At 41.0% G+C, this 13834-nt stretch overlaps 1 protein-coding gene across 12 annotated transcripts in view; it reads right to left on the bottom strand.

Moving 5' to 3' along the window:
• Positions 1-13834, bottom strand: part of MAPK10 (mitogen-activated protein kinase 10) — a 260373-nt gene that overhangs the window by 74585 nt on the left and 171954 nt on the right. For all 12 annotated transcript variants that reach the window (XM_032800211.2, XM_032800209.2, XM_075066125.1 and 9 more), the window contains one exon: positions 1177-1306. In XM_032800211.2, coding sequence (XP_032656102.1) covers positions 1177-1306 — 130 coding nt within the window. The remainder of the gene's footprint in view (positions 1-1176; positions 1307-13834) is intronic.

The following is a 13834-nucleotide window of genomic DNA, read 5'->3' on the forward strand; positions in this document are numbered from 1 at the left end:
TATTCATTTACTCTCAATGGAAACTAATGTGCACTGTCTATTATCATTATTATTTGTAGCATCCCCAATGGGCTAAAATCAGTCCACAGACATAGGAAGATACTAGCCTTGGATCTTAAGAGCCGGTAGTGACAATATACTATGCTACAAATAAAAGGATATATGCAGTTTGCTTTTCTCTCATGAGTAGTTCTACTGATTTCACTGGGACTTCCATAACATGGTTTGGGCAATTAGATATAAGGGCACTAACAGGAGTGGCGAGTTTGCACAAAAAAGAAACTAGCCGAGAAACATTTCAACAATGTGATGGGGTACCCATGGGTATCCCCTGGCCACAAGCCACACTATCCTGTATCAAACATATCATTCCAATCATTGAATACCATATACTGGCCATTCCAGTATAATGCTAAAGAAAATGTTTATACGAAAGGCAAGTGGAGGTAAGGAGAATTAAGAAAGACTAAAAAAAATCTGCTGTCACTGTTCATTTCTTAAGATTAAGAAGAAATAAAACAAAATAGCATGTGGCTTCAGAGATTCTGGTTATACAGCCTTAGTATGAACTATCCAAACAGTTTGAAATAAAGTAACCAGTAATAGCGTCTTACATGACAGAGGAAAAGCATATCAGATTCCCATTGTGCTCCATAGGCTCTTTACAGGATTATCAATAAACAGAATCTTCATAATGACAATACAACTAAATACTCCAACAGAGGGGGCTAGATTGTGACTTCAGGGAGAGTTCTGTGCAAGGGGTGTACTTTCACTGCACCACTATAGAAGTAGCTCCTGGAGGTAGCATGATTCAGAGATATTCCCCTGAATCACAATCCCTCTCCTGCTACCTCCATGCTCCTGGAAGGATAGTAATTTACTGCTAGCCAATACCAGCAAATAGAGGGTGAAGCTAAAGCTCCATCCATTCTTTGCCCACCTCCTCTGGAGAAAGAGCAAGCATGGGTGTAGTCATGCTTACTCATATGTGCCAGGACCTAAAGTTAGGGTAGCCCATGTAGGGTTCTTACAATATGTAGGTGGGTAGTCTGGGTCAAGATCTAGCCCTTAAAATAGCAGAAGTCGTAAGTTAAAGTATCTCATTACAGATGTGACTTTTTTCCTAACAAATTAAGCACACAACAACCACTTCGTCCCCGCAAGAAAACTTACATTTTTATGATTCACGCACTTCATGAGGACCAGCTCCCTGTAAGCTCGTTTGGCGTGCGTTTGATTCTGAAATGGTCGGCTGAGCTTCTTAATAGCCACATTTCTGTCAAGGACAGCATCATATGCAGCGCTGCAGTGATTACAAATACAAGATTTATATATTTTTAAAGGATATTCTTCAGTTTTATGGGTGAATGGGATGTCTGGAATTTCCATTCAGGTGTCTTCTTAATTAGCCAGAACTACAGAGACAGACATGGGAATAATGGGCATGGGAAATCCACACTCGCAGAGGGAGTGAGATCTTACAGCAATGGAACAGAGTACACACCATTACTTATAATTAATTTCAACAGCAGCATAAGATTTACACACAAAGTGGGAAAGACCTATTAAACATAAAAAATCACTGTAAAAGATGGATTTTACTATAGACTAGGAAAAGCCTAAGGAAGCAAAGAGATTCAGAAGTGTCTCTCTATCGATGAAAGTTCTCATCTTTGTTTGGAACACTGGAAGACTGTTTAGGATTAGAATAAACCTGAGTTTTTGCTGTCTTCAGTGCAAAGCACACCTCTTTATGACTGCATAAAGATATTAGAGCTGGAATACCTATCATGGGCACAGTAAAACTAGTTTCATTGGAGTGATCCTGAAACCAGAACAAAACTTTCCTATTCATATCTCCTTTTTCTGTAATTTTGCATATCCATGTTGCCTCTGAAACATTATCTGGATATATGTTTGGTTTAATGTTTTATTCTTATGATAGTAAACTCACTAAAGAGCTATAGTCAACTTACGCTAAATTGATAAGGACGCTAGTAAAACCTTCCATTCTCATGCCAAGCTAAAATGCTGAAAACAATAGCATTTGATTTGAATAAGGAATAAGTAAGGAACAAAGAACAGGTCCTAAGTTAAATTTCTGGGAAATCATTATGTTGTTTGTGTGCACACACGGACACTCAAAACTTCACTACACTCTGTTTCATGAGCAATATGTATTTATTTGCTCTTGCCTTCTCTAACAAAACATACAGTGGCATGTCTATATAACAAACCCAAACAAACAAAACAACAAACATACTACCAAAACAAGATATTCCACTACATACATTTTCCTCTGGGAAGAGGAAGAGAGAACAAACATGTGACACAAGTTAGTAATATTGCTTAATGCACATGTGAAAGGCACTCGGATACTGCAGTGATGACTGCCATATAGGAAGCTACACAGAATAGAATAGAAAGACTATCGCTGTTGCTTTTCCCACCACCATTAAGGATTTATTCAGCAACTGGCTCAGTGAACAAATCCCAACTTGCTCTAGAGAGAGTTAATAATAATAATAGTTCCCTTTTGATTTAATTTCTTAAACCATTTCTCTAGAATGAATCATCATATTCCAATAATACTGGAAATGAAACCCTTTCAGAATAATGCTTACCATTTACATATCTGAATTTTAAAAATTAATTTGTAAGATGTGTCTGATGAAAAGTCAAAGAACATGAAAAAAATTACAAGAAAAAGCAAGCAAACAAACAAACCCAGGCTCCAATTGTTTTCAACCAGATATCTGTCTTACTTAAGTCAGCAACTAACAAAGTGTGTATGAAATGAGTGTTTAACGATGCTCTTTATGCTCATTTCCCTCCTCTGGGTGAAGTTAAGTAATTCAGTTTTGTTTTAGACAAAAAGAATTACGTGAACCAAACCGCATAATTTTCCAAGAATGTTGTGTATGATCTCAGACTGTATATTATCAATTGCCATTGCTTTATAACACCACACATCAAGAGCATAAGGAATCATTTCTAGGGAGTATTTTTCTAAAAGCAAAGAACAGCATCTTAGTTTAATGGATAAATTAAACCCGAGTTCAGAGGATAAATAATTTTTTTTTCAAAAACCTAGTTTCTCTCATCCATTATTTTCTCATCATTATTCTCTTATTCTTTATTATTTCAACAACAGTGAAAAATAAAAATGTTTCTTGTCACTAGCATCTGCAGACTGGAAAGACTACAAAGACGAAAGAAAAGTGAAAATAACTTATCTTGTACACTTAGGGCCTGCTCTGAGACTTACTGAAGTCAATTATGGAAAGACTCCTGTTTACGTCAGAAGGCTTTGGGTCAGACCCATCTCTAGATCTCAAAATGCTTATAATCAGAAATTAAACTTCCCACCATCCCGTGAGTTAGTATCACCACATGGTGGGAGAAGAAACTGACGTGAGGAACAGAACTCAGTCCTCCTGACTGCCAGTCCTGTGCCTTAACAAGACCAGCCTTGTTCCTCCTTGTTAAAGACTACAGAGAAACTGATGAGCTCTGCATACTTAGCAGACTATTGCCTCCTGCACCAAGGAACTTCTCTCACATGCCTCCTGCAGGATGCAAAAGAAACAAGAGAACACTTTATTCTCCATCATCAGCACTATTAATATGGATCTGAATAACTATATTACCGAGCAGTTCCTGGTGTTGCATTTACTTTTCCAAATGGCACAACTGAGTCTCCTCTTTTCTTTCTCCAGCAGGACATCAAAAGCAATTCTATTAATTAAGAATCACTGCTATTTTATAAATTACTTGTGCATTAAAAGCCCCTTCTGAGGAAGTTTTGCCATTGACATCAATGGAGTCAGCATTTCACCCTACCTATTTAACTCTAGCACAACTGAAAAAAACAGCTCAAAATGTTGAGATTGTAACATGACACACAATAAAGTGGTCTTTAAATAACCCTGATCTATAGTACTGAAACCTATCTACATCAAGAGTCAGATTGGAGTGAATCTTTAATCGTGAAATGTGTCTGTTATAACAAAAGTAGAGATATAACTTTAACTGACATTCAAGAGAAAGAGCAGTGACCTACATATCAGAGTCAGAGGATTTTTTTTTTAAATCCCTTTTCCCAGGCTTTTGTATTACTTCAAATTCCCTCTTCCCTGACTTTAGGCACCTATCACCATTATTATCCTCTCTGAAGCAATCTCTTTTTGAGATTCAAAAAGCCAGGTAATTTCTCCCATCCTAAGAAAGATGTTATTGGACATTTGGTCCATGAATTGATTTATGGACATTTAGACACACGATCACCATATTCCAAAACAAATGTTTCTTTTCTCAAATTAAGATCCCAGTTCAGGAAAGTGTTGTTATTAAGCTCATGCTTCAACATCCTTCCTTAACGTCAAGCACATTCTTAAGGGTTTTATTAACTGGGCCTTGGAATTCACTTAAATTTATAAATTCTAATTTTGGAGTTTAACTCAAAAGCTTTGATCTGCAACTTCAGTTTCTCTTTGTCAAAATGTAAGGTCGCAGTTGCTATAATTTTTTTTAAATTATTTTTATATTATTTTCAAAAAAAGATTTCTCTGATCAAGTGGGAATATTTAGTATAGCCTTCCATCTTGTAAATGAAATGTTTTTTTAAAAAGCACATTTTACATTTTCCTTGAAGATAGTTTAAATGAAGAGGAAAGCATTTCACATAATTAAAAATTAATCATGGACATGGTTCTAAAGTTTTAGGAAACTTCAAAATACTCTAGAGCTCTACCATCCCTACACGGGGCATGCTTCTAAACCCCTTTGGAGCCAATAGAGTCTTTCCACTTACTTCAACGAGCTTTAGATCAGGCCCATATGCTGTAACATCCAGAATTAATTAATTTGAGCCTGAACAGACAAAAGAGGAAGTTTCAGCTTTGTGGTCAGGAAGGAATCGTCTCAGCATACATGGCTTATTGGCAGTGATTTGGGGTTTTTTCCCACCTTCCCCTGCAGCATTAAGCAGAGGTCACCTATGGCGATTGGGTGGAAGGAATCATAGAATATCAGAGTTAGAAGGGACCTCAGGAGGACATCTAATCCAACCCCCTGCTCAAAGCAGGACCAATCCCCAACTAAATCATCCCAGCCAAGGCTTTGTCAAGCCAGACCTTAAAAACCTCTAAGGAAAGAGATTCCACCACTTCCCTACGTAACCCATTCCAGTGCTTCACCACCCTCCTATGAAAAAGCTTTTTCCTAATATCCAACCTAAACCTCCACCACTGCAATTTGAGACCATTACTCCTTGTTCTGTCATCTGCTACCACTGAGAACAGTCTAGATTCATCCTCTTTGGAATTCCCTTTCAGGTAGTTGAAAGCAGCTATCAAATCCCCCCTTCATTCTTCTCTTCTGCAGACTAAACAATCCCAAATTCCCTCAGCCTCTCCTCATAAGTCATGTGCTCTAGCCCCCTAATCATTTTTGTTGACCTCTGCTGGACTCTTTCCAATTTTTCCACATCCTCCTTGTAGAGTGGGGCCCAAAACTGTACACAGAACTCCGGATGAGGCCTCCCCAATGCTGAATAGAGGAGAACGATCGTGTCCCTCAAATACAGAAGGTCAGGTAGTGATGAACCTTTAAGCTTCACATCTTCTACATTTGTATGTATGTTAATGATCATTACCAAGTTCACCATTTACCAACAGTTACCTCACAGTGGTATCCGAGTAAGCACAGTAATTTCCCAATATAACTACAGGGAAATACTGCACCATCTCTCATGCTGTCCCCAGGGGTCTGTATTGGGACCAGTACTATTCAACGTATTTATAAATGATCTGGACACAGAGGTAAACAATGAGATGGCAAAATCTGCAGAGGATACAAAACTACTCAAGATAGTTAAGTCCAAAGCAGACTGAAAAGAGGTCTCACAAAACTGCGTGATTGGGCAACAAAATGGCAGATGAAATTCAGTGTTGATAAATGCACAGTAATGCACATTGGAAAACATAATCCCAGCTATACATATAAAATGATGGGATCTAAATTAGCTGTTACCACTTGCAGCTGGGTGGTTACCTGCTCCTGCCTGGAGGGGTTTAAAACAGCCCTGGAGGAGGGCTGTGGAAGGGCAAGATGCCTGGGCTGATTGGGAGGAAGCAGGCTCAGCTGGGGTCATGCCCCAATCAGGGCCCAGCTGGCCCTATAAAGGCTTAAGCCAGGAACTCAAGCAGACAGTCTCTCTCTGTGTTCAGAGAGAGGAGGGACTGGCTGCAGGGAGGTTAACCAGGTATCTGGAGTGTAGCAGGGCTGGGAAAAGGCCAAGGGAGCCAGGGAGCTCCGGCCTAGGAAAGCCTCAGGCTACAGGCCTGGTTAAGGCCTATTAGGTACTGGGTTGCAGGGGACAGCCCATGGATAGCCAGAGGCAGCAATTCCAAACCCCTTTGCCTGTGATGAATGGCTGATACTGCAGTCTGCCCCAGTGAACAGGGGCTAGATGGAGACAGGGCAGTAGCCAAGACTGAGGTGAAGTGGGGATAGTGGGTGGGGGTTCCCCTGGGAGGGGGAGACCCAGAACTGTGGAGGGTACTGTCAGGGAGTGGAACCGGGGTCCTGGGAGGGAAATGGGGGCTAGCAATGGTAGCGGATCACTGGCTGACAGAGTGCGCTCCTGAGTCGAAGAACTCATCCCCGGAGATGACCAGTGGGAGGCACCACAGGATGCATCCCGCACGTTTACCCCTCTCAAGAAAGAGACCTCGGAGTCATTTTGGATAGTTCTCTGAAAACATCCACTCAATGTGCACTTGCAGTCAAAAAAACAAACAGAAAGGGATAGATAATAAAACAGAAAATGTCATATTGCCTCTATATAAATCCATGGTATGCCCACAGCTTGAGTACTGCGTGCAGTTGTGGTTGTCTCATCTCAAGAAAGATATACTGGAACTGGAAAAGGTTCGGAAAAGGGTAACAAAAATTGTTAGTGGCATGGAACAGCTTCCATATGAGGAGAGATTAATAAGACTGGGACTTTTCAGTTTGGAAGAGATAACTAAGGGGGGGTACAACAGAGGTCTATAAAATCATGACTGGTGTGGAAAAAGTAAATAAGGAAGTATTATTTATTTACTCCTCATAACACAAGAACTAGGTGTCACAAAATGAAATTAACAGGCAGCAGGTTTAAAAACAAGCAAAAGGAAGTATTTCTTCACACAACGCACAGTCAACCTGTGGAACTCTTTGCTAGAGGATGCTGTGAATTCCAAGACTACAACAGGGTTCAAAAAAGAACTAGATAAATTCTTGGAGGATAGATCCATCAATGGCTATTAGCCAGGATGGGCAGGAAGGGTTTCCTTAGTCTCTGTTTGCCGGAATCTGGGAAATGGGTGATAGAGGATGGATCACTTGATGATTACCTGTTCTGTTTATTCCCTCTGAAGCACCTGGCATTGGCCACTGTCGAAAGACAGGATACTGAGCTAGATGGACCTTTGGCCTAACCCAGTATGGCCATTCTTATGTTGTTCTTATTCAAAATTAATAACATATCTGAACAGCTCGGAGGGTTTCTCAAGCTACAATACGTGAAAGCCAGCAAAACTTCATTTTCCTCATTCAGCAGCAATTTACAAATATGTGGAAATCTGGAAACGGAGGCAGGGGGCTGCACATGAACTTGGCAAATAATCCAGTTCCTGGCTCTCCCAGACTGGCCAATGACAAACATTTATAAATACAGTGATAACGCTCATATTTTACGTGTTTCATTGCCACTGACCTTAAGGAAGAAACAAAGAAAAGGAAAAAAAATGTGTTCTGAACATTAGGTACAATCTCACATATTCTGCTCATAGTCATGCTTTGAAAAACATACTGGTCTTTTCTGGCTAAAATATAACAAAATTTGTCAATTTGGAGCAACAAATTAATTACTTTCTCAGCATTCTTGCTACACTTCTCATTGAATGAACAATTAAATCTACCCAGACCCTAAGAAAAAGGATGTTGCAGACAACCAATAATTTGCAGTGATTGGCATTGAAATAAAATAATCTGCTTTTACCATGAAACAATAGCTTTAGTGAAAAGGCTTCCACAACATTTGGTTCCTGAGTCTAACTCTACCAGGGGTGGCCAAACTTACTCGCCCTCCAAGCTGCATATGACAATCTTTAGAACAGGGGTAGACAACCTATGGCACACGTGCCAAAGGCGGCACGCGAGCTGATTTTCAGTGGCACTCACACTACCCGGGTCCTGCCACCAGTCCGGGAGGCTCTGCATTTTAATTTAATTTTAAATGAAGCTTCTTAAACATTAAGAACCTTATTTACTTTACATACAACAAAAGTTTAGTTATATATTATAGACTTATAGAAAGAGACCTTCTAAAAATGTTAAAATGTATTACTGGCAAAGGAGACCTTAAATTAGAGTGAATAAATGAAGACTCGGCACATCATTTCTGAAAGGTTGCTGATCCCTGCTTTAGAAGTTCGAGAGCCAGGGCATACCTGCCAGGAGCAGGGGCTCAGGGCTTCAGTCCCACTCCTGCTGAAGCCCCAAGACCTTGCAGGTGCACCCCACAGTGCTGAAGCCCTGAGACTCTCCTCCCTGCTGGACAGAAGCTGCTACTCCACTCCCCCAAAACCTCACTGCAAGGCAGAGGTCCTGAGCTCCCCTCCCCCAGTCTGGTAGGTGGAGAACGGGCGGGGAAGGGGCTTGCAAGCTGCTCTTTAATAGTAAAAGAGCTGCACATGGCTCCCGAGCCACAGTTTGGCACCCCTGAACTACATGACAGCTACGAAGTGCTGGACAGAACAGATGGGGCCAGAGCCTCTAGTGGCTAAGTCTTAATTGGTGCACAGCTGTCTGAGGATGAAACAAATATTACTTTAAGCCATCATTAACCTCCATCAATCATAGGATTGGCCAGGGGCCTGCCAACACTCTGCTACAAGTTACAGTATCCTCAGGGCTGATCTAAATTATGTACAGTAACCTATAGCCCAAAGGGGAAATTCCAGCAAGTAAATATTCCTGGCATAAGGCCATCCCAGCCATAACCTCTAGGGTGGCAGTTTGGAAGGAGAGAGGAGACATGCAGGAGCTGGTATGGCTGCTCTGAGCCAACCTTGTGTTGCCTTATTCAGGGAGAAACTACAGCTGGCCAATTATGCTGATTTTAGGTCTGCTCTACTGCACTGGAAATGGACCAGAAGATCCAGCCCAGACAATATGATACAGTTTTGAAAACAAATGAAAAAACTGAATTAGAAACCCAAGTGCTTTTATTAGCTAATGGTGAGTCAGACATGGGAAGACAGAATGTGCTTTTACATCACTTTCAAATTAGCATAAATTCACTGACATAAATTAAATTACGCCTGATAGAGTGTGCTCACTGTAGAGAGAGCAGAATCAGGCTCTCAGACTTGAGTCTCCATTCAGTACTACTAAGCACTCAATGTAGCATAGTGTACCAGGTACACAATGTGTAATTCACATGTAGTGCTGCATCATTTACATGATCTGAAATCCCAGCATCCCATGGAATTACAGCACCTGAGGCTAAGCAAAGCAAATGTTTAGCTGATTACTTGAGGAAAAAGTGAAAGTTTTTCATTCTTCCAATGAATTTTGATAGTGCTTTACTTTCTGTCTCCAAGGCTTATCCTATTTCCTTATCCTACTTCACCCACACAGTTTGTATACCTCAGAGTTAGAAATCAGCAATCCTCTATTTTTCCCACTAATGTGTTCTTTTTAGAAACATGTTCCTTGCTAAGAATATCACAGTCAGCAGAGTATTTAATCTGACTCTAGTGGTGTGTGGAGGTTGTTGTGGGTTTTTTTTGGGCAGGGGGAGTGGTTGTTTTTCCAGTTAGAATAGTTTATTTGGCTTTTGAGCACTAACATTTGCCAATAGAGTTCTTTTCATCCATCTATTCCAAGTGAAATGATTTGCCTTGATAGAGTATGATCAAGTGTTCATTGACTTTTGCATAATATTTGATGTCTTCCTTTATTGTGGCAACCTCATTAGAGCCAGTATAGTTAAGTTAAGTAACTGTTTTCTTTGTAAATACTGGTTCACCACCATTTCAAAGAACACTGGGTTTAACCCGAGTTGTTAGATCTAAAGATGCTGCAATCCCAATAGGAGGCAGACATATTTTATTTTCTACCATTATAAATGCAAATATATCAGTTATTTCTACCACAAAAACAAAACAATCTCATTTGCATCATAATAGGATTAGAGCTATTAGAGCAAATTCTCACTAAAGGTGATGCCAGTAGGGGCTGGGGGGGGAGGGAATCACATTTGCAGGTTCATTATCCAGTTTTCACCTTGCTTTATGTTGAAAGCAAAAAGCCAAGAGGGAAAACGTCTCTTTAGAGTGATTCATCAAAACGTCTCTTTAGAGTGATTCATCAAAATGTACAGTTCTGCACTAAGGGAGAAATGTCACTGTTTTCACACCTAAACCCCATGCATTTGCCATCAGATGTGCTGACAATTCTTTATGGAGTCAATACATAAAGCACTCACCAAGGTCCCTGATCTACAAAGAGATCTGAATGGGCAAATCCGTGTTGTCCACCCACTCAGATCCATTTGCACGACTGGGCTCTACAAGATCACTAGTCCTTCTTAGCTGCCATGTGGCAGAAGCTCTCAAAATGTGAGGCTAGCCCGCATGAAGAGATACTGACCATTTCCAAGGGTGGTACAAACCAAGCCCAGAGAAAATGGCAAAAAGGACAACTCTCACCCACCCCCTGCAACTCCCACATACCACATCCCTCCCACCATCTTTGGCTGTATTATTGTTAAGGCTAAGATAGTGTCGCACATATTTTTAGCAAAAGTCATGGACAGGTCACAGGCAATAAAGAAAAATTCACAGAAGCCCATGACATATCCATGACTTTTACTAAAAATATGCATGACAAAATGGGGAGCTGTGGAGTCCTGCTATGTGGCTGGGAGCTTCTGGGGCAACCTCCCCCCCACTCATTGAGGCTGGAGCTCAGGATCCCTGCAGTTCCCAGCCACCACAAGCTGCGGTGGGACCCTTCAGCTCCCAGGTGCTGTGGGCTCCCATCACAGAGGTCTCTGGAAATCACAGATTCCGTAGCCCTAATTACTGTCACTTACCCTGGAGGACTCAACAAAAATTTACTGAGCCCCAAATGAGCAGGCTGCAGTCTCACTGCATTTCATCTAGGCTCTCAACATTGTGTATTATATTTAAAGTGGTTGTAATTTAGTTTAACAGCTTTTCAGGAGCTCTGTTCTGAGTTGCCTATCTAGTTTTTCACTTCAGAACTTAGGGACAGATCCGCAGCTGGTATAAGTTGTCATACCTCCATTAACTTCCATGGAGCTAAGACAATTTATACAAGTTGAGATTCTGGCCCCAATGCTTGTAGATTAGCAACAAGCCATACCTTCTCTGTCATGACTTGAGTATGCAGATAGCCAAGAATCTGTGAATGAGGCTGAGCTATATGAAAGACAGGGGAAAAAAAAGTATATTAAACAAAAAAATTCAAAACAATCTGTTATCATTACTGTCATAACAACAGATATCCATACACAACTTTACAAGACATAGGAGCAGATTCCAATCTGATTTATACAGCTGTCAGTGTGAAACTTATCAGTATCTGGCCCACAAATGGGACATGATCCTTAGCCACCTTTAACATTCTATGAAAACTCTAGGAAAAGTAACTTAGTATAATATAACAATGTAGAGAAATTATAAATTGAAAATCCTTTCTGGAGTTTTGTCCAAGTGTCTTGAGACACTTCCTACAAGAAGGCCTTTTCAGAACTGTAACAGCTTTACCAGAATACTTCAGTCCTTTGCTAACTAGAGCACATTGCTGAACAGAGATGGAGTTAGGCAAATGCTTCAATGCTTTGCTAAATGGTTCCATGCTATGTGAATAAGACAGCCTATATAAAAAGTTAGAAAAGACAAAACTAAATATGCATGGTCCTTTTATGAAAAGTCATTATATAAAAATATTATATCCAATAGAGATCTTCCAGCAATACAATACGAACAGATAGTGTGATGGGGCAAGGCCAGATGGCTACAGTAAAGTAGTGAGGAACAGGTATGTTAGCCCCAGGCTAAACAAATCCCTGGTACCATGGTAGCCAAATGACAGTTGCTCCAGGTTAATCAAGACACTTGGGCCAATTAAGATCTTTCTAGAAGGCAGTGGAGATAGCTACATTGATTGAGACACTTGAAGCCAATCAAGGGCTGGCTGGAACTAGTTAAAAGCCTCCCAGTTAGTCAGTGAGGTGTGTGTGTAAGGAGCTGGGAGCAAGAGGTGCAAGGAGCTGAGAGTGAGTGAGAGGGTGTGCTGCTGGAGGATTGAGGAGTACAAGCATTATCAGACACCAGTAGGAAGGTCCTGTGGTGAGGATAAAGAAGGTGTTTGGAGGACGCCATGGGGAAGTAGCTCAGGGAGTTGCAGCTGTCATACAGCTGTTACACTATAGACAGCTGCGATCCACAGGGCCCTAGGCAGGAACCCAGAGTAGAGGGCGGGCCTGGGTTCCCCCCAAACCACCCAGCTCCTGATCAGACACAGGAGGAGCTGACCCAGACTGTGGGTTCCACCAGAAGGGAAGATCATTGAGGTGAGCAAATCCGCCAATAAGCACAGGACCCACCAAGGTAGAGGAGGAACTGTCTCACAATAGCTAGAGTCTTCTTAACACAACCTTTGAAAATGAAGTTACTCTACTAATGGGCAGGGAAAAAAAATATACTGCACCATATGCCTCATACATAACTTGTCACATCCCTTACAATATCTCAGACTCAGACTTCTGTTTTTGCTCAATTATTTGCCAATATTTTTGTCTCCAGGACACGTATCTATTAATATTAAATAACCAAAAAAGAAACTGATTTTTTTTCATAACTATTCTGTAGTTCTAGAGCAATGTTATAGCTACTAAATTAGGTCCACAGTTCTTTCTCCATCAAGTTTACACTTCTTGAGTGACAGCCTATTCCCACTCCAGCACCTATATACGGAATAAAAAGGCTAGCAGCATAAAGGTGCTTGTATTCAACTGGATGAGGGCTCACCTGGCAGAGGAAATGTGGAAGACAGCAATAAGACTGTATTCCAAGGAATTACTTTCAAGCCCTGGTGCACCAGGCATGGCAGGACAGAACTATTGTATGCAGAACTGTGGAGATTTTGAGAAGTGTTGTGGCCCATAGGGCAGCCTGGGGAGGCTGCCATAACTTAGATAGCTCTTAAGGGAGCTGAAGTTACACAGTGGAGCATCAGGAGGGCACAAAAATGGGTTAGAGCCACGAGTCCCCTTACCTCCTTTTCCTCACTTTCAAGACACTTCAGAAGTCCACCTTGCCTATAGCTCAGACCTTGTTTCGGTGTGCTTCCTTGCCCGTTTCTGCCAATTCCAATTTCTAAACAAAGTCCTCTGACCTTGATGCTATCTTTCTCTCTTACTTTCACACATGACTTTGGCCCTTCTTCTCTTCTGTTCTCTATGCCAGGATCCTGCTCCCTCTCCAAGCATCCTCTCTTTCAACCTCCAGGTCTTCTTTTAAAATCCACTTCTTTCAGTGAGTTTTCCCATTGAGGAATTCTAATCCAGTTCTCGATATTTTTTCTCTTTTGCCTTACTCTGTTCTGAAACGTCATCTGATCTTTCAAACTTCACACACAACTATTTGTTTCATATTTTTTTTAATTTGTTGTAACTTTCAGCCCTTCTCTCTCTTTCTTTTTGCCATCATATTATAGTGCTATGATGCCGCACTCCATATTCTTTATA

The sequence above is a fragment of the Chelonoidis abingdonii genome, chromosome 5, assembly GCF_003597395.2.
Source record: "Chelonoidis abingdonii isolate Lonesome George chromosome 5, CheloAbing_2.0, whole genome shotgun sequence".
In the NCBI taxonomy this organism is placed as follows: domain Eukaryota; kingdom Metazoa; phylum Chordata; order Testudines; family Testudinidae; genus Chelonoidis; species Chelonoidis abingdonii.